Below are 25594 nucleotides of genomic sequence, written 5' to 3'. Positions count from 1 at the left end.
GGAGCCACAGCTCATGCAGAACGATCAGGGGCACACGGGACCCTTCAGGAATCCCTGTCCCCACTGCAGGGACACCCCTGCTCACCCTACTTCCTTGCTTCCCTCTCTGCTTCCCCTCTGCCCCCCATTTTTCCTGTCCTGTAGGCAGCATCCCAAGAGTTGTATTCAAACATAAGCCTCTGTGGATGCTGATCATAGGGAAAGAGGTTGATGCCAGTGTGATTTGGGGGATGCTGGCTGGAAATGATACATGGGGACAGCCCCAGTGGGACATGTTGATTCAACACCCTGCCAGGAGGCACCTCAAAGGGAAGATAAGTGCGAGCAAAGGTTTGCAGTCCAAAGATGGAGGCTTGGAGGGAGAGCTTGGGAGACGCTCTCTCTGTCTCCCTGCACCTCTATTTGCTCGTGTATAAAATGGATATGAACTTACATATCTCAGGGTGCTAGGCAAGCTCAAAGAATACCCCCAATGTGAATGTGCAGAGCAGGAAATGGGGGATTGAGTTGCTTGCAGCGAGCAAGCAGCCAAACCTGAAATCGGGCCTCTGGCAGTTTGGTTGAGAGCCTCCCTCTGACCCAGGCTCTTCCTGCCTCCTGAGTGTGGACCTGGCTCCCGGCCCTCACGGCAGAGCTGGCACGCCTTGGCCTGCATCCCCTGGGCCTGCAGTGAGGCCAGGGAATCTGTGTTTTAAAGAGCTCCCCAGGAGACTCTAGCAGGGGGGTGGGGGTTCCTGAGGACCACCTTCTCTGCTGGAGGGAGGAACATGCCCATGGGGAACAACATCACCCCCCAGCCCCTGCCCAAATACCCAGGTCCCAGCCCTGCCACAGAAAAGGCCCCCCAGCTGTCTTCCACCACAGATGCTGACGAGGCCTGGCCCCCATTTACTAGGCTGTGGGCCTCCTTGAACATCAAGGGCACCCGAGCCAGATGGAAACAGCTGGAGGATGAGGGGACAGACCTGGTGGGGATGCCACTTTATTTTCTTAACCCTTCGCCTCCTGTCCATGACGCCCCCAACTCTAAACTCAAACTGGGCAAAGCTGACTGGACACAGTGCTTCAGATATCTTGAACAGTTTTTCACATGCCTCAGGTTAAGCAACAATAACAACACACACAGACACACAAAATGGAAAAGAGAAAACAAATTCCTCTTGTGCGGAGCCTTCTCTGTCCCTGTTTTTAAAGCCCTTGTGTATTTTCAGAGAAATTTAATCCATATGACTCTAATGCATGTACACTGAAATCATTAAATCAGTTGGTTTTTAAGACCATTTGATGTTCCAGAAGCTTCAGCGTAGGGTTTGTGGAGGGCCTCTCCAAGCCTTCGGTCCCCCGGAACAGGAAGCCTCCTGGTGCTGAGGAAAAACAGAGCCGGGCCCCACAGGCTTCCAGTTTGTCATTGAAGCTCTCACCCCTAGAGAGAGAAGCTTCAGCTCTTGGCAAGGCAGGGCATTTGGCTCTCTCCCCTCGAGGGCATTGGGGAGCGGGAGCCAGATAGCCCTAGCGGGCTTGGCGAAGGGACCCCTTTGGAACTCAGTGGGCTTTAAAAACAAGAGGGCATGGCGCGTTCCCTGGAGTGCAAGTTCAAGAACAACATGAGCAACTTGTAAGAGAAGTCGGCTTGTCCCCATTTTACAGGTGGGGCAACTGAGACTCAAGAGAGAGAGAACATAATTAGTAAGGGTCCGAGCCAGGTCTGGAGCCCAGATCTCATTAGGCCCGAGGGGAGCCAGAGCAGAAGCAGCCCCAGCCCTGAGGCCAGCTGGAACCTACAGGCTTCCTCCGAGGTGCCCCTCCCCACTGGCCCCACTGCTGGCCCTATGAGAACGGAGGCAGTGGTGTCCCCAGGACCCAACGCTAGCAGATTCACATAAACGTGCTGAGGCCAGCCAGGAAGGGAGGGTGTATGTTCATAGAACCCCAGTCCCCCATGATAAATACCAAGGGAGGGTGGGAATTCAGGAGGCAGAGGGAATCAGGAGAGGCAGTGGAGGAGGGAGCTTCCAGATGGGTAGGATTTCCATGGGCAGCATGCACATGGGTGAGAAGAAAATAACTGGAGGGCACAGCATGAGTAGTTGTACAGAGGTGAAAAAGAAAAGGCCACATTTAAAGAAAGGACACCATCCCATGATGCTGGAGGAGAAGGTGCAGAAAGCCGAGCAGTGAAGCCAAAGGCTGGGGGGGCGAGGAGAACACCAGAGTAAGGGGACTGTATCTGGGAGGCAAGGGGGAGCCAGTGGAAGTTTTAGAGCAGGAGAGTGGTTCACCAGAGGTATGATGTTTAGGATGCTCAATTTGGCTACTATGTGGAGGAGGGAACTGAAAGAGGAGAGCCTGAGGTGAGAAGGCTGGTGGGAAGGCTATGGAAGTCTGAGTGGAGGCTTGAGGAAGGCGCCTGCTTTGTGAGTGTCAGTAGTTCATTCATTCATCCTTGAGAACCTGGTGTTAGGTCCTGGGAATTCAATGGTGAACAAAACGGCAAAGTCCCAACCCTGATGGAGCTCTTCTTCTAGTGGGACAAGACAGGTTGTTAATTTGTCCATCGTCTGTCAAATGGTGATCCGGGCAATGGAGAAGCATTAGGCAGGGTAAAGGGGCTTACAAGTGGGGGGGGCGGGGGCGAGGTGATTGCTGCCACCTTATGCAGGCCACCAAGAAAGGCCTCAATGCTAAGGGTGACAGCCACCAGAGACCCGAGGGAAAGGGAGAATCTGAGACAACATGGCTACCTGAGAAAAGAGTATTCCAGGTGAGGGAATGGCAAGTGCAAAGGTAGGAGGTAGGAGGTAGGAGGTAGGAGGATGCTTGGAATGTTCAAGGAACACTGTGTGTGGCTGGAATCAAGTGAGCTAGGGCAAGAATAGAAGGAGGCAGATGAAACAGGATGAAGGATGACTGAGGGGCAGATCCTGCTGACCGGGAAGACAACGAAAAGGCAGAAAAGCAAAATCCAGCAACAGGAGACTGACTTTGGGGGAACAGGAGCTAAGCTTTGGTCCCACTGGTTTGAAGTATCCGACAGTCATCAGGTGCAGGTGGCCAGCCAGCAGCAGGGGCCAGAGACCTTCAGCTTGGTGGGGAGATCACGACCAAGACTCAGATGTGTGCTGGGAGCACTACATTCACAGAGGAGCGTTCAGAGAGAAGGAGGGGGCTGGGGAAAGAACCCTAGGATGCCTGTGGGTGTGAGTGGGGAGGAGGGAGAGAGAACTGTCAGAGGTGGGGACAGAAAGGGGTGCAGTGTCCCAGAGGGCAGAGGAGAGGGGAGAACTGCGAGACAGAGGGGGTGGGGTTATCCCTGAGTGCCCCTCCGGGAAGCAGCGGGCGGTGGGGGAGCAGCTGGGGAACTTGCAGCGCTGGGCAAACCCCTTACAGAACCGGAGCCCTTGTAATGGATGGAAACGCTCATGATGTGCACTTACGCACGCAGAGTAAGTCAAGAGCTCTCTCAAAGACTCACTGCAACATCTGTGAAATGTCTGCACTTACTACTCTAGAGCAAGTGGTTCTCAAACCTCAGTGGGCACCAGATTCCCCTGGAAGGCTCGTTACGTGGGATTGCTGGGCCCCAGGTCCAGAGCTTCGGAGTCACTAGGTCTGGGGTGGGACCTGAGAATTCACTTATCCAGCAAGTTCCCAGGAGCAGCTGGTACTGTCAGTCTGCGGACCACACTCTGAGAACCACAGACCTAGAGGTTTCTGGTCCCGGTATCTTAAGCTGATGTCAACAGGCAGACACAAAATGACCTGAACCGCGTAGGTGCTCCCATGTGTGGGGAAATGGGGACTTGGGGAGCCCAGAGTCAGCTCGGGATGGGGCTTGAGAAGACCTGCTCACACCTCACTGTCATCCTCCTGTCTCTCTTAGCCCTCCCTCTGCCTTCTCTTACCTTCCAATTTTCTTTTTTCTTCTCTTTGCCCATTTCCTCTTCCTACTTTCTGGATTTCCCACCCTGCTCCTTCCTAGGTGATATCTATTTCAACTAAGTTCTAATTGGGGTAAGGTGCTGATTCTTTTATAGCATGGACTTTCTGTATGGACCTTCTCAGATAACAAGAGGCCCACTCACATAGAATATTCCAGTCCAGTGGACTGGAATAAATCCACCAACTCTGGGGTCAAGCCTAAGCCCAGGGTGCCCTCTGGCCCTGCCATTCTCTCCTCTCCCGGCCCCGGCGGGTTTCCAGCCCCTTCCCTCAGGGTTATGGCAGGTCTCACAGTTGACACAGGTATCCTGCCTGGGCACATAAATGAGGGTACACTGAGGGGGCTTTTTCCTAAGGAGACGTCGAAGCTTCAGAGCCACACAGACCTGGGCTCCCTTCCCTGCTCAGCCACTTTCCAAGCCAGGGGAACAGAGCATGTTACAGCCACTTCCTGGACTTCAGTTTCTTCATCTGTGAAATGGGCATGGTGATGCGAGCCCAAAAGGGTTCTCATGAGGGAGAAATAGGAGATGGTGTGCGAAGGGTCTAGTGCGGGCGGATTTTGCTGGAGTTAGTTCCCTGCGCTGGCCTATCCTCCACAAAAGGGTATGGTGTCCGGGGAAAGGTTTCAAGGAAAAGGGCCCCGGGGACTGTTGTTTGGGCAGAACAGGCAGGTCTTCTGCAAGCCCAACCCTCCTCCTTGGTGCCCGAGCGGGCTGTCAGGCCTGGGGCAGCCTCAGCCTTTGTTGCTGTAGAAATCGCACTGAGGAGTGGCCCGAGCTCTTCTCCTGGCTCAGGCCCCCAGAGCAGGCTCCCAACACCTCAGTGCAGAAATGCCCTCTGCTATTTTCTCTTGGAACAAATAAAATCCGGTACCATGACTCATTCTGGTTAAGGGATAAATCACTACAGAAGCAAAGCCCAGGGTAGCATGAAATCACCCAACGCACCAGAGAGAGGAAGAGCAAGAAAGAGAAAAACTGTGCTCATTGGCCCAGGGCCCGGGGCCCGGGCACCCAGCAGCCCCAGGCAGGCAGCACCTGCCCCAGAAGAGCGTGAGCCGCGGCGGGCTGGAGGAGTGGAAATCCAGCCAGTTTCCTTCCAGGCCGGAGCCGGGGGCACCTTCAGGCCCTCAGAGACAGAGCAGTATTCCGAGCCGCCAGGGAGAGCCCGCAGCGGGAACCCCGGGGCTGGGGCCGGGCGCACATGTAAGACGCAGTCGGCAAACACTTACCCGGCCCCTCGCATCTCCAGATACTGTTTCTCTTCTTGCCTTGCTCTCTCTTCCTCTCTCCTTTCTTTCTTCTCCTTCTCCTTCTCCTTCTCCTTCTCCTTCTCCTTCTCCTTCTCCTTCTTCTTCTTCTTCTTCTTCTTCTTCTTCTTCTTCTTCTTCTTCTTTTTTTTTTTTTTTTTTTATGCCACAACCACACAGGGAAGTCCAGGGACTTGAAGAGTATGTCAGCGAGGGCTCAGGTAACCCCGGGCCACACACACACACACACACACACACACACACACACACACACACACAGCGGGTCAACCTGAGACGGCGCTGAGGCCGGTCCTCGGGGTCCCAGAACAACCTTAGTGCTGAGCTTGGAGAGGCGTGGAGCCAACCATTGCATGCTTTGAGGGTAAGTGGAAACGCTGACAGGAAAGTCTCCTGGTTACTAACCTCCATGAAAGAAAATAAATTTAATTTGGGCGGTTCAGGGAAGCCAGAGGGGGGTTCAGGAAAGCCAGCATCTTCTCCACGCGCCCCCCCCGCCCCGTCTTGCCCCCGCCCCAGGGGCCTATGGACTCTTCCACCTGGCTCCTTCTGGGACCCCCAACGTCCTTCCTGGGTCCAGCACAGGACAGGGAAGGAGGGCTCCTCACATGACGTGGAGAACAAACTAATGCTGACATTCACTCCATCTTGAGAATGGCTTTCTATAATTTCATAGGTTTGAATTTTCAAGACTGGTTATTAATTTCACCTTAGCACTTTATCTGCAATTCTCATAACTGACACTAGGGGGAGCAAAGCTGGCCGGTAAGGGCTCCTCACGTCTATTACCTAGGCTTCCCGTTGATGTTACTAACAGCTTAGGGCTAGCACGTACTTCCATACCGCTCGGCTATAAAATGTGAAAGACTGAGCTCCTTATTGAAAACCATAATTGGAATAAACATGTTTTAGAGTTATATTCAACTATAAAAACAAATCAGTGTGCTATACATGCTTTTTCTCACTAACCTCAACTGTGATGGACCACTGCTTAACCTAAGCCTTGCTTTCTCCAGACTTGGATAGAATACCTCCTTCTAAGGGCGCCTGGGTGGCTCAGTCATTAAGCGTCTGCCTTCGGCTCAAGTCATGATTCCAGGGTCCTGGGATAAAGCCCCGCATCAGGCTCCCTGCTCAGCAGGAAGCCTGCTTCTCCCTCTCCCACTCCCCCTGCTTGTGTTCCCTCTCTCTGTGTGTCTCTCTCTGTCAAATAAATAAAATAAAATCTTAAAAAAAAAAAATTACCTCCTTCTAGCTTTTCCTGACTACTTCGTGAAGAATCAAGGGCTTCTCAGGATTTCAAACTCTTTCCCATGGCGCTTGTTCTCTTCCACACGACTGCATCCTCAGACACATGGCCATTGGTAAATGCTTGTCATTGACTCCAGACCATCTTGACAAGGTTGCTCTTGCCTTCTGTGGAATCTCTAAATCCTTTCTCGAACCATTTATTCCTGGTTTAGCTGTGATTAGTCACCCTAAGCCAATAATGCAGACAGACGTGGAGAGTTGTAGAAAAAGCCAATTAAGAGAAGTCGCAAAGGGCCCCCAAGGGTAAGGCTCGCCTTTGATTCTTCTTTGCTTGGCACAGACCCACAAAAGGAGAAGGGGAGAATGGTTCTAGAAGTCAGGCTGTGACCTACCTAAATCTCAAGGCAGCCCTAAGCTGGACGTCCTGGTGGTAAAGAGCCTGGGGACAGTGGCCCAACATGAGAGAGGTTGGTGAGAGGCTGAGGTATGGGAGGGGAGTGAGGCAGGCAGCAGGTGGGGGGTGAACAGGAGTCTGGCCCCACGCTGGTGCCTACTTCGCAGCAGCAACTCCTCTGCACCGTCCTTTCTGCTTCTCCCCGACCACCGAGCCAGGGATTTTGTTACCCAAGAGGGAGGATGGTTGCAATGATGTAATGACAGACTCTACCCTCCAGTGGTTCAAGTGAGTCTACAGCCTCTTTGCTTCTTTATGGCTTCTCCAATAATAATTCTGTAAGAAGAGCCATTACTCACAATCCAGAAGGGAGAGGAGGGAAATAAATCTGAGCTTTGAACCAGACAGAAAGTAGTTCGAAGGATTTTGCGTAGCCAGTAATTCCCTGATGCAACTCAGGGCTGGTCTCTGTGTGTCCTGCCCCCCTGTGCCCAGAGACGGGGAGAATGAGGCCATGGAGCTGCTCCTTAGCCAGCTGGGTGACTTGGGTTAATGTCCAAGGAAGCACCTAGCACAAGCCCAGACCCACAATCAGCTGCCCCAAACAGTCCTTTATGCACGCCTTAGTTTATTTGCTTGTTCATACAAAGTGCTTTGAAAGTCGATGTTTGTTAAGTAGTGCTTGTTAACTGTTTTTGATTGGGCATCCTGTCCCCAATTCTTATGTGGCCTGTTTTCCATTATTTCAAAGCCTGGTGATCACCTGATAATATAATCTAGGGGTTCCTAAAGCAGGCAGAATTGCCTGCGGAAGGTTTAAAAAGATTCTTTAGCCCAGTCCAAGACTTACAAAATCAGAATCTTTGGAGATAGAAATCCATACTCCTGAACATCCCCACATAAGTCAGATGCCCAGCCAAGGTTCTGGAACCACTGATTTAAGGGGTCTGGGAGTTCTCGTGGATTCCGTGGGTTAGCCGGTTCCAGGCTTACTTTGAGAGTGACCCTCAATGCCTGAACCCAAAGGGGTGGCAAATTGCAGGAACTTAGAGACTCTGGAAAGTGGGGGAGGGAGGCAGGGAGGTTAATCTGATCAGGGAGAAAATGCAATGGTCCTCAAACATGTAGGCACTTAACCATCTATCTACACTTAAGGCTGCATTAGGTAGAGTTCTCTACACAAACGAGGGGAGACGGGTGGGAATTTGGGGTGTCAAGGAGATGTGGGTGGGGAGGAAGAAAGGGGATGAATGGCGTGAGCCCAGCTGAGGATGACCGCACCCCGAGCTCTGTGAAGGCAGGCACTTGTCTGTCTCCCCGGGTCCATCCGTGGCCCATGGAAGCCTTTGCCACAGGAGGTGCATTAGAATCACACATATCAGCCTGGCACCGTCGGGACTCAGCTGTCATTCCTCCCCGTGGGCCCCAGTCCCTCTTCGCCTGGGGGACACCTATTCACCTTGCAAGTCTCCACCGAGCAGTTGCCTGCTCCAGAAAGGCTTCCCAGATGGCTGAGCAAGTGCCCTTCCTCTGTGCCCCCACCACACCGGGGCCCCATCTCATAGCACTGTCCTCCACCCTGATATCATCGGGTGCAGGTCTCTCGGCCTCCTCCACATCAAGGGTGTGGACTGCGCTCCATTCAGCTTTCCATCCTCAGTGCCCAGCTCATAGTGAGCATTCAGTGACTCCTTCTCTGAACTGAATCTGCCCAAGCTCTATTTCACAGATGAGGACACAGGCCCAGAGAGGGCAGGGGGCTCCCCCCAGGTCACTTAGCCTGCCTGGGAGGAGATCGGAATTAACCATAAACGTGACAACAGGCCCCAAGCTGAAAAACAGCATCTGTTGTTTTGCCCCTTCTCCCCTTTTGCTCCTTTCCCCAAGTCCTGCTGGTGGAAGGGGCAGTGGACTCAGTAGGACTATGGAGTATCCCAGCTGTGCCTCAGCCTCTACCCAGAGCCTCTGACATTCTCTGGGCCTTGCTGTCTTCATCAGCCAGAGGCGGATGAGTTCTTGTGTGCTTGCCTCCCCTGGCCCTGGGGCCAATGCCATGAGCCGTGGGCTCCGTATGCTGCTCACATTTTGAGTATCACCAGCCTGATCGTGAACCCGAGGAAGCAGGCCTGACTGGGAGAGAGAACGGGGGCTTCCAAGGCCCCTGGCCCTGCTACCAAGTACGGACTGAGGAGCTGCCACGACACTGAAACCATACATTCCACTGAGCAACATCTGCCCAAACTATCCATGTGTTTACATTTCATTTTCGGAGGACAGAGTTGTTATAAAAGTGGGGGGAAGAATCAACCCTGGGCGTGACTCAGAAAAACAAGCAAGCTTGTCAGACATTTTGAAAAGAGAAGGGTGGGATCCCTACACTCCCCTCTCCGAAGGGAGGCCAGCCCACAGCCACATTCCTGGGGAGCACCAGGCCAAGGGCATTCCAAAGTTGGAGGCACAGCTGCAGAGGGGGCCCAGAAGAACTCAGCTCTGCTCCTAGCTACCTATCCCCCAAGAAGTTGAGTGAAGATTCAACCCATCTTTGCAAAATGAGCAGCATCCTCCAGCTGTCCATCTGTATATTCACTCAGGAAGCAATTATTAAGCCTAGACTGTGTTCAAGGTACATTGACCAGCACCAAAGGGGAGACTTAAAGGTGGATCGGGGTCTCACTCTCTGCTATCTCGAGGCAAATTTTCTAAAGGAGAGAAAAAACAGACAGGAAGGTAGAAACAAAGCTTCACGGGAAGTGAGAGAGAGCTTTCAGTTGAGAGATCAAGGAGGGGCTCCTGGAAGAAGAGGCACTGAAGAGTGGATGGAAGGGGGCAGGCTCAAGAGTTTGGAATCAGGGGACTGCACACACACAGGCAGGAAGGAGAGTTCCAGGTCTGGTGAAAACTAGGACAAGTGGCCCCGGGAGACTGGCATCCGGGTGTGTGAAGGGGAGGGGCGCTGAGCTAAACGGCACAACCTGGCCACTCCGTTCTTCACGGTCAGTGGGTCAGGTTCTCGTTTTCCCGTCCAGTGGGCTGAGATTGTCCTTTGCAGTCACTTTCCCTCACTCTTCCCTCTTCTGCAACTTAGGAAAAAATGCTGTTTGGATGTAAGCTGAGGTGGACCCAGAAGTTTCCAGGAACCAAGCAGAAAACCAAGCTTGTGAAGTCAACAGCCGTGATGATGTTTGTCAGGCAGGCTCTGTGCCCAAGACGACGGGGGCCAGCTCCAGAGCCTGCCTGCACAGTAACAGGCACGGGCTTTGTCCCCACTGACTGCACTGTCCCGAGTAGCTACTGGAGCATGGAGCCTTGTTTATTCACTAGTGCTGATGAAAGGCTGCATCTCGAGCTCTATCCATACCCCCGTCGAGCAGCCACTCCTCTGCTAGCCCTATTGGTGGTAGGATCTGCCGTCAGAGAGATCCGTGGAAGAAGCCTGTCCTGAGCTGTCTGAGCAGGAGATTTCAGCCTCCCCGCATCCAGACTGGGAGGCCATGGGCTCTAGGTGTCCTGTCCCTTTGACGCCTAGGACTCCTCACCCCATGGGAGGGGGCACAGTCAGAGACGGGTCAGAGTGGGACCCAGGGCAGGGGCCCAGAGACCAGGTCTAAGTGTGGCATTGATATACACTGACACAGACACTTGTTCAAATATAAAATAATTGAGTGAAAATAGTTCACTACGGAACCATGTGTGTAGAATAGTCCATTTTTCAAATTCGCTCCGTAAATGCCTGGAAGCTTTTCTGCACCCCTGTTGCTAGTGGTCGTTATCTACAGAGGGCTGGGTGAAGGAGGGGAAGCCTTGCATATTATACTTTGCACAATTCTGCACCATGAACATTAAACAGCAAGCATGTATCACTTATGTGTTAAGTTACGTGTTTTCTTGTGACCAAAAGAAACAAATTAAAGGAAAAAGAAAAAAACATTCCTGGACAGTTAAGAAGGTTGCGGTGATCATGATCCCCAGATGTAGTAAAAATTCCTGGGACACACGTGCTTTTTCACATGTCCACATGTTCACATATCTACTTCCTGTCTGAACATCTGGGAGCTTCTAAGAATAGATTCCTGGGCCCTGTCCCCAGCTGGCTGAATGAGAACCTTCTGGATGTGAGACCCAGGAACCTGAATTGGTAACTCCCCAGGTGCCTCTGATGACCAGCAAGGTCTGGGGCGCACCACCCTCAAAACCCTAGTAGCCCAGGTGTGTTCGGTCCCATTCAGTAGATGAGAACACTGAGGCCCAGGGCAGTTAACAGCCTTATCTCGGGTGTTGGCTCCTCCAATAGAGCTTGTTCCACTCTCCCAGCCAGATTAACAGGTGTTGGGAGACCAAAGAGGGCCTGTAGTCAGTGGTCCCAAATTGCAGGCTATAGGATTACAGTCATCCCGCTCAGGTGATTGGCTAATTCATCCAACAATTGTATTTTGGGGAGCTACTCTGTGCCAGGCACTCTCGTGGGTGCTGGGGTGTCTAGAGATGCAAACCTGACCAACGAGGTCCTCACCCCCTTGCAGCTCACATTCTACTGGGAGATAGGGATGATGAACAGGGGGCACCTGGGTAGCTCAGTCGTTAAGCGACTGCCTTTGGCTCAGGTCATGATCCCAGGATCCTGGGATCGAGACTCACATTGGGCTCCCTGCTTGGCGGGGGACCTGCTTCTCCCTCTGCCTGCTGCCCCCCCCAGTGCTCTCTCTGTGTCAAAAAAATTTTAAAAAGATGAAAAAAAATTTGTTTTTAAAAGATGATGAATGGGAAAAAAATTAAAAAGGCATTTTCAAGGGCACCTGGGTGGTGAAGTTCGTTGAGCGCCCGACTCTTAGTTTCGGCTCAGGTCCTGATCTCACTGTAGTGAAATGGAGCCCCACATCGGCTCCACACTGAGCCCAGAGTCTGCTTGAGATTCTCTCTGTCTTTCCCTCTGCCCCTTCCACTCATGTTCTCTCTCTCTCAAATAAATAAATCCTTAAAAAAAAAAAAAGTTGTCTTCAGAGACGGGGAAGTGCTATCGGAAGCTAAGGCAGGGTGGTGAGACAGGAGTGGCAGGTGGTCAGGAAAGGCCCCTTGGGAGAGGTGACATTGGAGCTGAGCCTCAAGTGACAGACCCAGCCATGCCACATTCAGAGCCACCCTGATAAAAGGGGGGACAGGCAGGTGAGCGGCAGTGAGCAAACACAGAGCATTGGCAGGCAGAGTAAAGAAGGTGGATTTTACTGGAATGGATTTAGGGCTTTGAGCTCAGCTAGGGTTGCAGGTCACCCTATGTATTATGATTACATGCATCAGCATCCCCTGGAGGTCCTGTTAATACACAGATGCTGGGTCCCCCTTTTAGTTTCTGATTCTGTCAGTTTTGGGGTGGGGGGTGGAGGGCAGGATGTTGCATTTCTAACCAGCTCCAGGGGAGGCTGATGCTGCTGGTCTGGGAACCACTTTGAGAACCACTGGAGTGTTGTAACGACCTCTTAACCTGCCTGTCTCACTGGGGAGGCTCCTCTGGAAACCTCCGGAAGGCAAGATGACATCATGTGCGTTGTCATGCCCCCAGTGCTTGATGGTTTAGCAGGGGCTCAAAAAATGCTCATGATTCATGAATGAATGAGGGCGTGGATCACCAGGAGCAGCAAATACATGCAAAACCCTTAGAACGGAACAAGCACTATGTAACTGTATTAGGGTTCTCCAGAGAAACAGAACCGATAGGATGTGTGTGTATATGTGGGTGTATACATATGCATATATAAAGAGATTTTTTTTTAAGATTTTATTTATTTATTTGACAGAGAGAGACACAGCGGGAGCGGGAACACAAGCAGGGGGAGTGGGAGAGGGAGAAGCAGGCTTCCCGCCGAGCAGGGAGCCCGATGTGGGGCTCGATCCCAGGACCCTGAGATCACGACCTGAGCCAAAGGCAAACACCCAACGACTGAACCACCCAGGCGCCCCTATATAAAGAGATTTATTATAAGGAGTTGGTTCACATGATTATGGAGGCTGGTGAGTCCCAAGATCTGCAGGGTACATCAGCAAGCTGGAGACTCAGAGGAGCCGATGGGGTAGTTACTGTGTGAAGGGCCGCTGGCTGGAGACCTAGGAGAGTGGAAGTTTCCATTTGAGACCGCAAATAAGAAAAAGCCAATGTCTCAGTTCCAAGGCAGTCTGTTAGGAAGGATTCTCTGTTACTGGGGCTAGGGTCAGCCCTCTTGTCTTCAGGCCTTCGACTGTTTGAATGAGGCCCACCCACACGAGGAAGGACAATCTGCTTTCCTCAGTCTTCAGATTTAAATGCTCATCTCATCCCAGAACACCCTGGCAGATACACCCAGACTAATGTTTGACCAAATATCTGAACACCCCTAGCCCTGTCAAGTTGGCACATAAAATTAATCCTCACTATATATGTGTTTGTTTCAAATGCACACAAAGGATTTCCACCTCTGATGGGGGTTGCACAGGGGCAGGGGGAGTTAGGGATGTGCTGGCAAACAGAGGAGTCTTCATTTTTCTGGCCCCCAGGAGTCCAGGCCTTGCCAGGCCTCTGAGCCACAAGCCCCTCCGACCGAACCAGGAAGATCAGCAGGTGCCAGGAGGGCTCTCCTTCCGCACCCTCCCCCCAGCCAATACAGCCCCAGGGCCCCTGCCCCAGCATGGGGTTTGCTGCACTCAGCACTTCCCCAGCCCCATCTTGAACACATTAACCACCCTATTCATGCTGGCTGCAGGAGATTACATTTTCCATGGAGAGAGAGGGAGAGGAAAAACCTCAGTAAAGGAATAGTCTCTCCTTTGTTCCCCTGAGCTCTCTGCTCTTCAAGTGGACCTCCCTCCCCGATGCCCCTATCTGATTTCAGGGAAGGAAAATGGAGCCAAGAAAAAAGTGGAGCAAAGGGCCTGGGTGGGTTTGAATGGAGTAGGGGTGCTGGGAGAGAGGAACAGGTGAGGGAGGGAATAGAATGGGTGGGAGAGGAGGAGGCAAGAGGCCCCTGGAGGACAGGCCCAGCTGGCTCCAGGGGGGCAGCCCCTCTCCACGCTGGGCCTTCTGAACTGGCCACTCTTTCACAGTGGTGGAAAGAGCACTAGACTTGGAGTCCCAGTGTCTCTCCACAGCCTTGTCACATCACCTTCTGAGCCTCAGATACTAACTGTCCTTCCAGCCTCAAAGCTGTTCTGGTGATCAAAATCAAGTGCAATTCAACGACACCAAAAGGGTTTCATTAAAATGAAAAAAATAATCAATGATAGTCGGATTTCCTAGGATGCGAGGGCCAGGTCTGGTAGAGAGGGGCAAAGAGGCTGCCTGGGGAGCAGATGAAACCCCACATCCTGCCTTTCCTCAGCAGTTTGTGCTGACCTCTGGGCTCAGGGCCTCCTCGGAGGGTAGGCCCATCAGTTGGAAGTTTCCTTTTTCCTTCCCCAAGACTCTGATGGCCTTTTTGTGTCCATGGCTTCTGCTGACCCCATTTGCTGGGGAGCTAAGCTGTTCACACCCACCTCCCCAGACTCAGCCGGTAAAAGGCTGAGCTGAGCCTAGAGCCCCAGCCCCTGCCCCCATGCTTTCCACCCTCCCGGCTTTGGGGGACCATTGCCCTGGGAATCAGGATGCCATGCACCGTGTGCTCTGAGACCTCAGACATTGGAATTCCCTGCTCTGGCTTCTGATGACTCACTGTCATGTCGTGAGGCTGACCCAAGGAACCTCTCAGTTTCCTCTCGGCTCCAATGGCCTGCCTGGTCAGTTACCAGGTAACCAGAAACCCCAGGAGTGCAGAGCTCCCTGTCCAAGGAGCTGTTGTAAGAGTGATGCACATAGAACAAAAGAATTTCTGTTCCCACAAGGCTGGACCAGGGGACGGTTTTATGCATTCAGCTAAACAACCAGAGAAATAATATACGTGGTGTCTCTGAATCCACCCACTACTCGCGGCAAAGTAAGTCTATGCCCCAGATGGAGCAGGAGCTGAAGGATAGGAATCTGCTCCTCTCTCTTTGGCCTTGGATGTCAGGTTCCTCTTACAGCATGGTAATATATGGAATTTCTAAGGGTAATTTTAACTATGTGGATTTTTTTGGCACACTCTAGTTAGATGTCTATGGTTATAAATACCTGAAAACTCAACCCAAACAGGTTTATATGTAAAAAGTAGTTATTGCTTCAGGTAGAGTTTGATCTGGGGGCTTACAGTATCATCAGGACTTCAGCTCCTTCTCTTAATGCTTCTCTCAGCCCTCCCTCTGTCCATGCATCAGCTCACAACTCTCGTTGCCACAAGGTGGCTGCCGGCAATTCCACGGCTTACATCTACATATGGCGTCCAGAGAAAAGGAACTACTTTGGTCCCTGAGTCCCAAGCAAAAGTCCCGAGATTCACTCTGATGGGGGTGACCCTGACTTAATCACTGCAGCCAGGGGATAAACTTGGCCTCGCCTGAGATATGTGCTCAGTCCCTAGGACTGGGAATGGAGCCAGGTTCCCTGGATCCCCAAACAAAAACGAGGACTGTGGGGAGAGAGACATGGGACACAGGGAAGCAAGCAACACTGACTCTAAATGGAAGCTGGATCACTCCTTTGCACAGAAAATACTCCATTTCTCAGTAACCCTTTTTCTGGGCACTGAACTTGGGGCTCCTCTTAGGTCTGAGGCAAAGCCAAAAGCTCCGGAAGCCACTGCTGCAGCTCTGGACCATCAACCATAAGGTCAGAGAAGCTGATAGGTACCTCTTTACCGAGGGCCTTCCAGACCACCCAATGCTAGTCCTGGCAGCAAGGCCAGATGAGGACATCTCAGCCTTCAAGGAATTATGATAAACTACTGGCCACAGCAGGCAGGAGAGATTACATGCTAGTTCATGTGGGAAAGCATGGGGTAATCAGGGAGGACTTCCTGGAGTAGGTGGGAATTTTGCTGGATCTCAAAGGGATGGTGTCCGGGGTGGGATGTGCACTCCACCGGGCATGGGTAGGACAGTATACTTGGGGCACAGAAATAAAATGATTCAATTCTATTTAAGTTTATATTTTATCTGGAAAAAAACCATTACTGATATTTAAGATACAGACTAACAGTTTCACAGTAGTATAATTTACATATAAATTTATACACATTGGAGGTACATGTTACCTTTTTTTCTGATAGGAGCATGCGTTTGAAAAGGTTCAGAGGCTGAAATTGCCTTGAAGGATGGAGCCAAGGATAAGCAGAGGTCAGGATGAGTTCCCATGGGGCCCTGTTGGAGAGGGTGTGAGGTACAGAGCCAGGACTTGCTGGGAGCCAAGGAGCCCGGCATCCAGCAGGGCCACACCTGCCTTCCTCAGGTGGCCTTCTCTCCGGGGAGCCTCCTCCCCTGGCAAGGTCCTGCTTCTATAGAGGGCAGCCACCAGGGAGGGGTCCCACAGGGCTGTGGCTGAAGCCTGCCACCAATTCTCCCACCCGCAGCAGCCCTGATCCCAGAAGAATGCCGGGAGCCCACAGCCAGTGAGTCACAGCACGCAGCCCATGGAAAGGGCCTGATGCTCGCCATGACCTTTGGGGTTTGTCTTGCTGTCTGGTGTCCACACCACAGGGACTGGTGTCTTGCCCCCAGAGGCATGGCAAGCCTGAGGCCGCAGATGGCTATATAAGGCTGAGGCCACAGGGGATGGCCAGGGCTGCCAGACCCCAGGAGCCATTTGGCTGGTCTCGCTGGTGACGCAAACATTTTTCCTGGGCTTGGGCACTTACCCCCTCGCAGTGAGATTGAATCATAGCCTTAAAACCTCAAGCCTGACAGGCGCACGTAACGGTAAGACTCGAGAATGGTAAAGAAGGCTGACCCAGGCCCTCACTGCATGGCAAAGAAATATTTGGGGCAACACAGACAAAGCTGTCCCAGGAGAACCAGTCCTGGCTCTGCCACAGACAGATTGGGGGGCCTGGGTCAGCTCCTCTCTTGGGCCTCAGCTTCTGCATCTGTAATATGGGGACAGTATGCCCTGTCCTGCCACCTCGTGAGATGCCAGCACCCCCCAGGGAAATCAGGTCTGGAGAATGGAGAGGGGAGGTAGGGGCTGGCCCTTGTTCTTTGAAAAGAACAACACCTGGTCTTGAGGCAAGTTTGGGGTCACAATGATTTGGTGGATTTAACTGCCAGATTGTTACATGCTGGACATTGCCAGACCACATGACCTTAGTCTTTTTTTTTTTTTTAAGATTTTATTTATTTATTTGACAGAGAGAGAGAGAACACAAGTAGGCAGAGAGGCAGGCAGAGGGAGAGGGAGAAGCAGGCTCTCCACTGAGCAGGGAGCCTGACGTGGGGCTCGATCCCAGGACTCCGGGATCACGACCTGAGCCGAAGGCAGCCGCTCAACCGACTGAGCCACCCAGGTGCCCCATGACCTTAGTCTTTCTGCATAGGCTACTTAGAGATAGCCCCTCTGGTTTCTGGATGACTTTTGACATCTGTGACTTCGCGCAGAGATAGTACGGGGGTTGATAACCCCATTTCACAGCTAAGAAAACCAAGGTCTGGAAAGTTCAATGACCTCTCAAGACCACACAGACCACAGCCCCTACAATCTCAGCCCAAAGGCCTATCCCTGTGTTGGGGGCCCCATCAAGTAGGCCGCTGAGGCCTCAAAGTTCCACTCCATAAAATGGGCAGAGTTGTGAGGAGTCCACCTTATCAGGCTGCTGAAGTGTTTTCTAGAAGACACATGGAGACAGGTTTTCTAGCAGATGGTCATGGTTTTTCTGACCTAGAACCTGCTGCACCTAGTTCTCCCAGGGGCACCCTATGAGGTGTTCCTCAAAAGCATTCTTTCTAGCAAGCACTCACCAGCAGGCGGTGGGGCCCTGGAGGGAACATCCCTTTGGGTCACATATCAGGTTGACCTTGAAAACTAGAGCAGCCAGAAAAGCAAGCTTGGAGCCCAAGGCTCACTTACTGATAGTTCCCTCTCTCCCCCCCTCCCTCCCTATCTTCCTCTCTCCCCGCCTCCCTCCCTCTCTTCATCCTTCTTTTCCTCCCTCCTCCCTGGCTTTCTCTTCCTCTCTCCCTCCCTCCCTTCCTGTCTCTCTCCCTCCCTCCCTGTCTCTCTTTCTCTCCTCTCCCTCTCTCTCCCTCTCTCTCCCTCCCTCACTCATTCTCTACCTCTCTCCTTCCCTCCTTCCCTCCCTCTCTCTTGGTCTCTCTCTGTGTCTCTCTGTCTCTCCCTCTCTCTCCCCACCCCCCTTGCTGAAAAAAATGCAGCAGCCTTGACCACACAATCGCTCACAGAATTAAGTAGCCAAAAATCACATCGTCTAGACAAACAGATTTTATGGGTCCAATTAATTCCTGCTGGTCAAAAATAGGCATGCTTAATAAGCGGATATATTTAGAATCTGTCATTATCTGGTTCCCAGGGGAGAAAGCTCAGCTCTTATTTCATAAACTCTAATTTCAAACAGAGCTCTGTTAACCACCCCCTTCAGACCTCTCACGCTTCCCTGAGAGCAGAGAGAGGTGGGCAGGAGCGGGGGCCGGGGGCAATCTGACCACAAGAAGCCACTGGAGTCCTGGGTAGCCTGAACCTCCAAGCCTGTCCTCTCTCAGCCAGCAGAAGTCAGAAGACACGATTGCTTCTTTGGGCAAGCAAGGTCACAAAGGCAAAGGCCCAAGGCGGAGGCCCCAGCTGGGTGCCTGCCCCTGGCCATGCTTTAGCCCCACTGGGTGCCTCGCCCACCTTGAGCAAAGATTTAGTGGCTCGGGAGGCAGCCATGAATGACCACGAGGCACCATGCCCCCCAGCGCCTGGGTCCCCAGCGGAAAGACTGTCACATACGATGAGGAATGAGGCCCTCCACAGGTCCTAACACATGGCCAGGACTCTATGACTCCAAAACCATCATTCCTCTGCCTGAATGACCACCACTGCCACCCTCCCACTGTCTGACAAGCTCATCATCACCCGTTAAGACCCAGGCCAACCACACCTCCCCCATGACGGCTGCCCTGCTCTCTTCTCCCAGGGACTAACCTCCATCCCATTTGCAGCAGAACCCATGTGGTCTTCATCTCTGTATCTCTAGATCTTGGCAAGGGCCCAGAGTAGGTCACAGGCCCCATGACTTCGTGCCAAACACCTGGTGTCCCTCTCCCTGGGAGACACAGTTCTGAGTTGGAGGGTCTGCACACGGCTGCCCCTGAGCATTTCCTCCCGCCTTCCTTACCCCATCTTCCCCTCAGTACTGCCCTCCCCGTTCCAACCTCTGCCAGGAAGAAGCACCTCCTCCGGCGTCTTTACTTGTCTTCTTTTCCTTCCCAGGCTGGTCGTGGGTGCTCCATTGGAAACCAACGGCCACCAAAAGACGGGAGACGTGTACAAGTGTCCGGTGACCCATGGGAACTGCACCAAGCTCAACCTGGGTAACATGAGCCTCTGGTCTCCCCACAGTGAGGCCAACCACCGTCTAGGGCGGGACAGGCTTTAAAGCACGTCCATGCCCACAGTCACGCTGGCTTCTCCCACTCACCCTGGGGTCGCTGCCCCCATTTTACAGATGAGCAAGCTGAGGCCAGAGAGAGGAAGCCACTTTCTCAGAGTTGCACCAGCTTGTCAGGGGCCAGCCAGGATGCAAACTTTGCCCTCCAGTATACCCGGCCGTTGCTCTTTCCGACTCCCTCACTGCCCCTCAACGCAAGGCTTTCTCTTCCAGCGGGAGAAAGACATTTCCTGTCTTCTTTCCAGTTTTGAAGTAATAACAATAGCGAATATTCATATATCTTCTATAATGTTCCCTGTGTGCCTGGCACTGGTTTAAGCACTTTTAGGGATTTTGGACTCGTTTAATCCCCTCGACGACCATTCGAGATTTAAGGTAACAAAGGAGGGAATGGCAGCGGGGGGAGGTGAGGGCATCTGTCGAGAGTCCCCTAGTTAAGAAGTAGCGAGGCCGAGGTTCCAATCCAGGCAGCCCTCAGCCACCCTGCCGTCAGTGAGCAGCATGGCCTTCCAGAAATGAAGGCGTTGTCCTCACCCAAGAGCGCCACAGGATCCGTGTGTGCGTATGCGTGTGCGCATGTGTGCACATCCTTGTGCATCTGTGAAAACACCCATGCTAATCCTCTAAAGCACTTCCACTCTGGCCTAAATGTCACACCATGGCTTTGCTTTCAGAAGGGAGTGAAAGTTCCATTTGGGCTGAGATGCTGCCATCTCAGCCCTGCCGCTAAGGCTTGCCTTCCCCAGAGCCAGGACCCTTGGCCTCCCCGCCTTCTAGGAAGGTAGCCTCTGGCCCCCAGCAGCCAGCTGAGGGGTGGGGCTCCCTGGGGAGGTGAAGCCGGGGTTGGGGGGGGTGGGCCTGGTGGGGGAGGTGGCAGAGCTTCAACAGATAAGCAGATGGAGGCAAAGGCCCGCATCAAAAAGAAAGCCCAAGAACCCAGATCCCCAGGGCGGCCAGCTGTCCCATCACATGGTGCCGGACACTCCCACTGTCCACATCTGCGTCAGCACCGTGGGTGGGAAGTTCAAACCCCTAGCACAGCCGGGGCCCAGACTCCAGTAAGGAAACAGTCTGGGGGGAGGCGGGAGCCTCGCTGGTGTCTCACAGAACCCAATCACCCCCACCCTGAAGGCACAGGCTTCTGAAACAAGCCCCGCGGGGTTTCTCCTTCCAGCTGGACAGTTTCTGTGCTGTGTGTCCATAGGGAGTTCACATCCTGTCTCTGAGCCTCGGTTCGCTCATGTGTAAAGTGAGGAGGGTGGACTCGATGACCCTAGGATCTATTCCAGGTCTAATATGTCCCCAAATTTTACTGAGAACCTAGTATGTGCCAAGCACTGTGCTAGTTTCTGGGGATACAGCAGGGCACAGGAAGCCAAGGGCTCTCCTGGGAGAGGACAAGAAGCAAGCAGACAAACTAGAAATCAGGTAGAGATAGACAGGCATACTGCTACAGGCAGGGATAAATGCTGTGTGATCAACCACAGAGCTACGAGAGGAGAGGCTGGGGAGGGAGGTGGTGGGGAGGGGATTCTACCTCAGTAAGGTGGTCAGGGGAGGCCTCCTTAAGCAGGTAACATTTGAGCAAAGGTCCAATGGCAAGGAGTCAGGTGGAGCCAGAGCGTGCCAGGCAGTGGAAGAGCACGTGCAAAGGCCCTGAGGTGGGAATGAGCTTACTCTGAAAGAAGGGCTGCACAGCTGGGGCAGAGGGAGCGAGGAGGGGGTCGGAGGGGTGAGCACTGGGTTCAGGCTAAGGCCGCTGAGAGAAGCTCCTGGTCCAGGTGGGGACATAGACACATGAATTCATCATTTAGTTTCCTTTACTGCTCTGATTTCCAGTGTGGATCCTATTTCCCTCCAAAGGAGGAGGAGCCCCTGCTGGCAGTGAGAGCCATGAAGCCATCAGACCCTGGAAAACATTCCCGAACTGGGGCATAAGCTGGGAGGTGGTGGGCAGCAGAGTGAGTCAGAGTAGAGGAAAAGAACCGATCATGAAGCCTTTCATTTGGGGAGTGTTTCTTTCCCTCCCACCAAGGAGAAAGTGTAAGGCAGGAAGACCATCTGTCAGTTTATCCCCACAGCGGAAAACGCGAGGCTGGGAAACCTGACTCCTGGGTTTTCCTATGGCCTTTCCAGGCTGTGAGCCTCACCAAGCCAGGAATGTCCTTTCTTCTCTCTCCAGGGAAAGCTAAATGGGTGGCAGACATTCACAACTCAGTGTGAAAAAGCCTGTCACTGGCACTTCCTTCCCGACACCCGGATGAAGTCGGGGTTTTAACGAAGGGCAGAGGCTCAAGCAGAGGATGCGATTCTGGAAGGCAGGCTCCGCGTGAGGAAGGGCTTGTGCCACCCAGTCCTCAAACAGACCCACTGAGAAAGATGCTAGTCTCTCCTGCTCACAGAGGGGCAGACGGAACCCGAGAGAGGGTGGTGACTGCCCCAAGTCCACAAGGCCTGTATGCAGCAAAAGCAGGATGTGAGCTTGAGTCTCCCCTACCATGTTCATCGGCTTCTGGGTCAGCAACCTGACTAAGGACTTAGTCACTGAGACCAGGGGGAAGGAGATGGTACACAGTGAGGTGAGGTGAGGTGAGGTGAAGTAAGGTGAGGTGAAGGGAGGTGAAGTGAGGTGAGGTGAAGTGAGGTGAAGTGAGGTGAGGTGAGGTGAGGTGAAGTGAGGTGAGGTGAGGTGAGGTGAAGTGAGGTGAAGTGAGGTGAGGTGAGGTGAAGTGAGGTGAGGTGAAGTGAGGTGAGGTGAGGTGAAGTGAGGTGAGGTGAGGTGAGGTGAAGTAAGATGAGGTGAAGTGAGGTGGGGTGAGGTGAGCTGAGCTGAGGTGGAGTGAGGTGGGGTGGGGTGAGGTGAGGTGAGGTAAGTTAAGGTGGGGGGGGCATACCCTTGACACAAACGGAGGGCAGAAGTCTCCAAGCTGCTGAGGGGTGGAGGTTGCCCAGTCAGGGCTTAGAGCTTCCTCTCCAGATTTCTCACTACCACCCCATTGCCACCACCGCCCTGCCATCAGACAGGACAGCTCAGGATGGAATGGTGCACAGCCTGGACTCACGTCCCCGCTCTCTCATCTACCAGCAACTGACCTTCTAGAAGTCACTAAGCCTCTCTGCATCTCCATTTTCTCATCTGTGAAATGGGAATATTGACTCCTGGGCCTCCCAGGACCAAGATGCGGTCCTGGGAGGGCACATGTGGGCAGTATTTTGTAAATAATATAGGCATTATAAAAACACGGAGTTATTACTATTCTTTTCTCTCTGGCTTCTTTGGACAGACAAAACCAAAACAACCCCAGTCACTCAGTCTCCAGCCAAGAGGGGCTGGATTTCAAAAGGAGCCTTACTACCAACTGGGGGAACCCAGAGAGAAAAAACAACCAATGCAGCGGTCCCCACCCCCAACCCACAGCACAGTGAGGCGTCGAAGCTCGGGCCCCTGCTAATGCCCGGCCCCAGGCCCCTCTTCAAACTGACAGCCACCACCGAATCCAGATGCAAACCATTCTCAGTGGAGGCCACCCAAATCCTTGGAAGTCGGCAGGGAAGACATCTACTTGCCCCTCACAGGACAGGAAGGTTGACCTGCTCTGCATTTAATGAAATGCCCGGCTCACTTCCCCCCAAAACGCTACGCCCTGCCGCATGCCCACACACGCGTGTAAACCCCAACAGCCATGACACTTCTGGGGGAGCCAAGCTTGCTTCCTTCCCTTCAGTGGTCTGGTGGAATGATTTTGTCAAACCTTCACAGAATCTTTGTGAGCAATTCTAATCTGCCCCAGCCCTCTCCTGACACTCAGCTGGCTGATAGTAATCCTGCTCCTAATCAGTTCTCTTGACAGCCAACCACAGAAGGATGTTCTCGCAAGACCTCACACACCTGTAGAGAGCTCTTGCTGTCCTGGCAGAGAACTGGTTATCGTATGTCAGTTTATCAGATGAGCAGAGAGCCAGGGTCACGGGAGGACCCGGACCACTAAGTTTTGATGGCAGACGGTCTTGAAGGAAAATGTGGAGGGGACGCTGCCCAGAGGAAGCCAGCCTAAGTCAGGCGTTCTGGAAGATGCAGGACAGGACACATGAGGAATGCTAGGGACCGGTCAGATGTCTGGAGGAGGAAAAATGCTGGACTAGGCAATGCTCTGCCTAGTGCTTGCTGTGTGACCTTGAACAGGTTGCTTGGCCTCTCTGGGACTCAGTTTCCTCATCTCACAGGGAATTGTGAGGAAGTACTAAGACCACGTCTGGGCAAGACCTTAATATAGCATGGAGGGCTGCCTGGACGTGCAGGCGATCAAGGGTTCCAGAGGGGCGGGGAGAATCAGGAAGGACTCTGGTGGCTGACAGCTGCAGGGGGCTCTGGGTCGGGGTGGGCGGGGGGAGGGGGGCTGCTGGCTAAGTTTCTCCCTCCCACCCCAGGAAGGGTCACTCTGTCCAACGTGTCTGAGAGGAAGGACAATATGCGCCTCGGCCTGAGCCTGGCCACCAACCCCAAGGACAACAGCTTCCTGGTAAGAGCCACCCACCCCACCCTCTCTCCACATCCCCGCCCCTCTTGCCCCACAGACCTTCTGCTTGGGGCCAAGAGAGGCAGGGGGTGAGTCACTGTGTCCTTACACGCTCACACTCTGTCCGCACGCTCAGGGAGCAGCTCTGCCCCAGACTTCCTGCCTGTACCATTCTGCCAGGGTACCCTCAGCTTTTGAGGGGGACAGCCCCGGCAGGAAAACATATTGAGCTCTTTTGTGTGCACACCTTGGGGCTGCAGGATGGACAGCCTGAAAGGAACAGGAATAAAGACGGCCAACGGTGTGAAGGGAGCCCATCCCTCCTTCTGGAGAGCCAAATTTCTGAGGCGGGGGTGGGGGAGGGCGCGAATCTCTGCTCCAGGTTCGGTCAAAGAAACAGGACACACCACACACCCTAAGAAGTCTCTGAAGGGGGGGCGCCTGGGTGGCTCAGTCGTTAAGCGTCTGCCTTCGGCTCGGGTCGTGATCCCAGAGTCCTGGGATTGAGCCCCGCATCGGGCTCCCTGCTCGGCAGGAAGCCTGCTTCTCTCTCTCCCACTTACCCTGCTTGTGTTCCTTCTCTGGCTGTCTTTCTCTCTGTCAAATAAATAAAAAATATTAAAAAAAAAAAAAAAGAAGTCTCTGAAGGGAAGCCATAAATGAGAGAACACAGATTTACGACGACTGAGGGAAGAGATACAGAGCACTGGGACCCCCGGACTGTGCAGGGTTAGATGGGAAGGCTTTCTGGGGGAGGTTTTTTTTTTTTAAGGATTTTATTTATTTATTTGACAGAGAGAGAGATAGCGAGAGCAGGTACACGAGCAGGGCGAGTGGGAGAGGGAGAAGCAGGCTTCCCGCCAAGCAGGGAGCCCGATGCGGGGCTCGATCCTAGGACCTCAGGATCATGACCCGAGCTGAAGGCAGACACTTAATGACTGAGCCACCCAGGCACCCCTCTGGGGGAGGTTTTTTATTTGCTTTTCAAGAAGAGACAGGGGTCTTAGCAGGGAAGAGAGAGGAGGGGGTACTTGTGCTGAAGTGGTAGGGACATTTATTCATTTCAACACCAATGCTTTGAGCCCTTACGATGTGCTGAGCCCAATGCCGGACACTGGGGATTCAGCAGTCAACAGAACGCCTCCCTCCCCTGGGGCTTCAGTTCCGGTGGGGGGAGAGCTGATAAGCCAACAAGGAGTGTAAACATGACGTTGGGGCAGGAAGGCCTGTCGTCAGAGGTCTCTGCACCCTGCACACAATCAGCAAGTGTGGCTGGCATCATGGCGGATGCTGCCTGCTCCTTGCCACCATGGGCTGGGCAATGCTGGAGATTCAAAACAGGATCCAGCTGGGACAGATAGTTCTAGAGACAGCTACAGGAGAAGAATTCAGAGAAACATTACCCCAGAAAGCCCAATAAAATGAGCCACTCATTTTAAGATGGGAGGGCTTGTGTCGCTCTTTGTTCTTATCCAACAATATGTTTCTGTGGACAGGGGCGCCTGGGTGGCTCAGTCGTTAAGCGTCTGCCTTCGGCTCAGGTCATGATCCCAGGGTCCTGGGATCGAGCCCCACATCGGGCTCCCTGCTCCGCGGGGCGCCTGCTTCTCCCTCTCCCACTCCTCCTGCTTGTGTTCCCTCTCTCTGTGTGTCTCTCTCTGTCAAATAAATAAATAAAATCTTAAAAAAAAAAAAATGTTTCTGTGGACAGATGGGACATTCAGGGTGTGGAGCACCAGACAGCAGGACA

The 25594-nt window shown here is 53.1% G+C and overlaps 1 protein-coding gene across 3 annotated transcripts in view; it reads left to right on the top strand.

Annotated features, from left to right (window-relative positions):
- Positions 1 to 25594, top strand: part of ITGA11 (integrin subunit alpha 11) — a 111762-nt gene that overhangs the window by 32221 nt on the left and 53947 nt on the right. For all 3 annotated transcript variants that reach the window (XM_034993718.1, XM_034993719.1, XM_034993720.1), the window contains exons 3-4: positions 19150 to 19250; positions 23756 to 23847. In XM_034993718.1, coding sequence (XP_034849609.1) covers positions 19150 to 19250; positions 23756 to 23847 — 193 coding nt within the window. The remainder of the gene's footprint in view (positions 1 to 19149; positions 19251 to 23755; positions 23848 to 25594) is intronic.

Source organism: Mirounga leonina, unplaced genomic scaffold, assembly GCF_011800145.1.
Source record: "Mirounga leonina isolate KUSES-001 unplaced genomic scaffold, KU_Mleo_1.0 Mir_91, whole genome shotgun sequence".
NCBI lineage: Eukaryota > Metazoa > Chordata > Mammalia > Carnivora > Phocidae > Mirounga > Mirounga leonina.
This window is presented reverse-complemented; position numbering and strand designations above follow the sequence as displayed.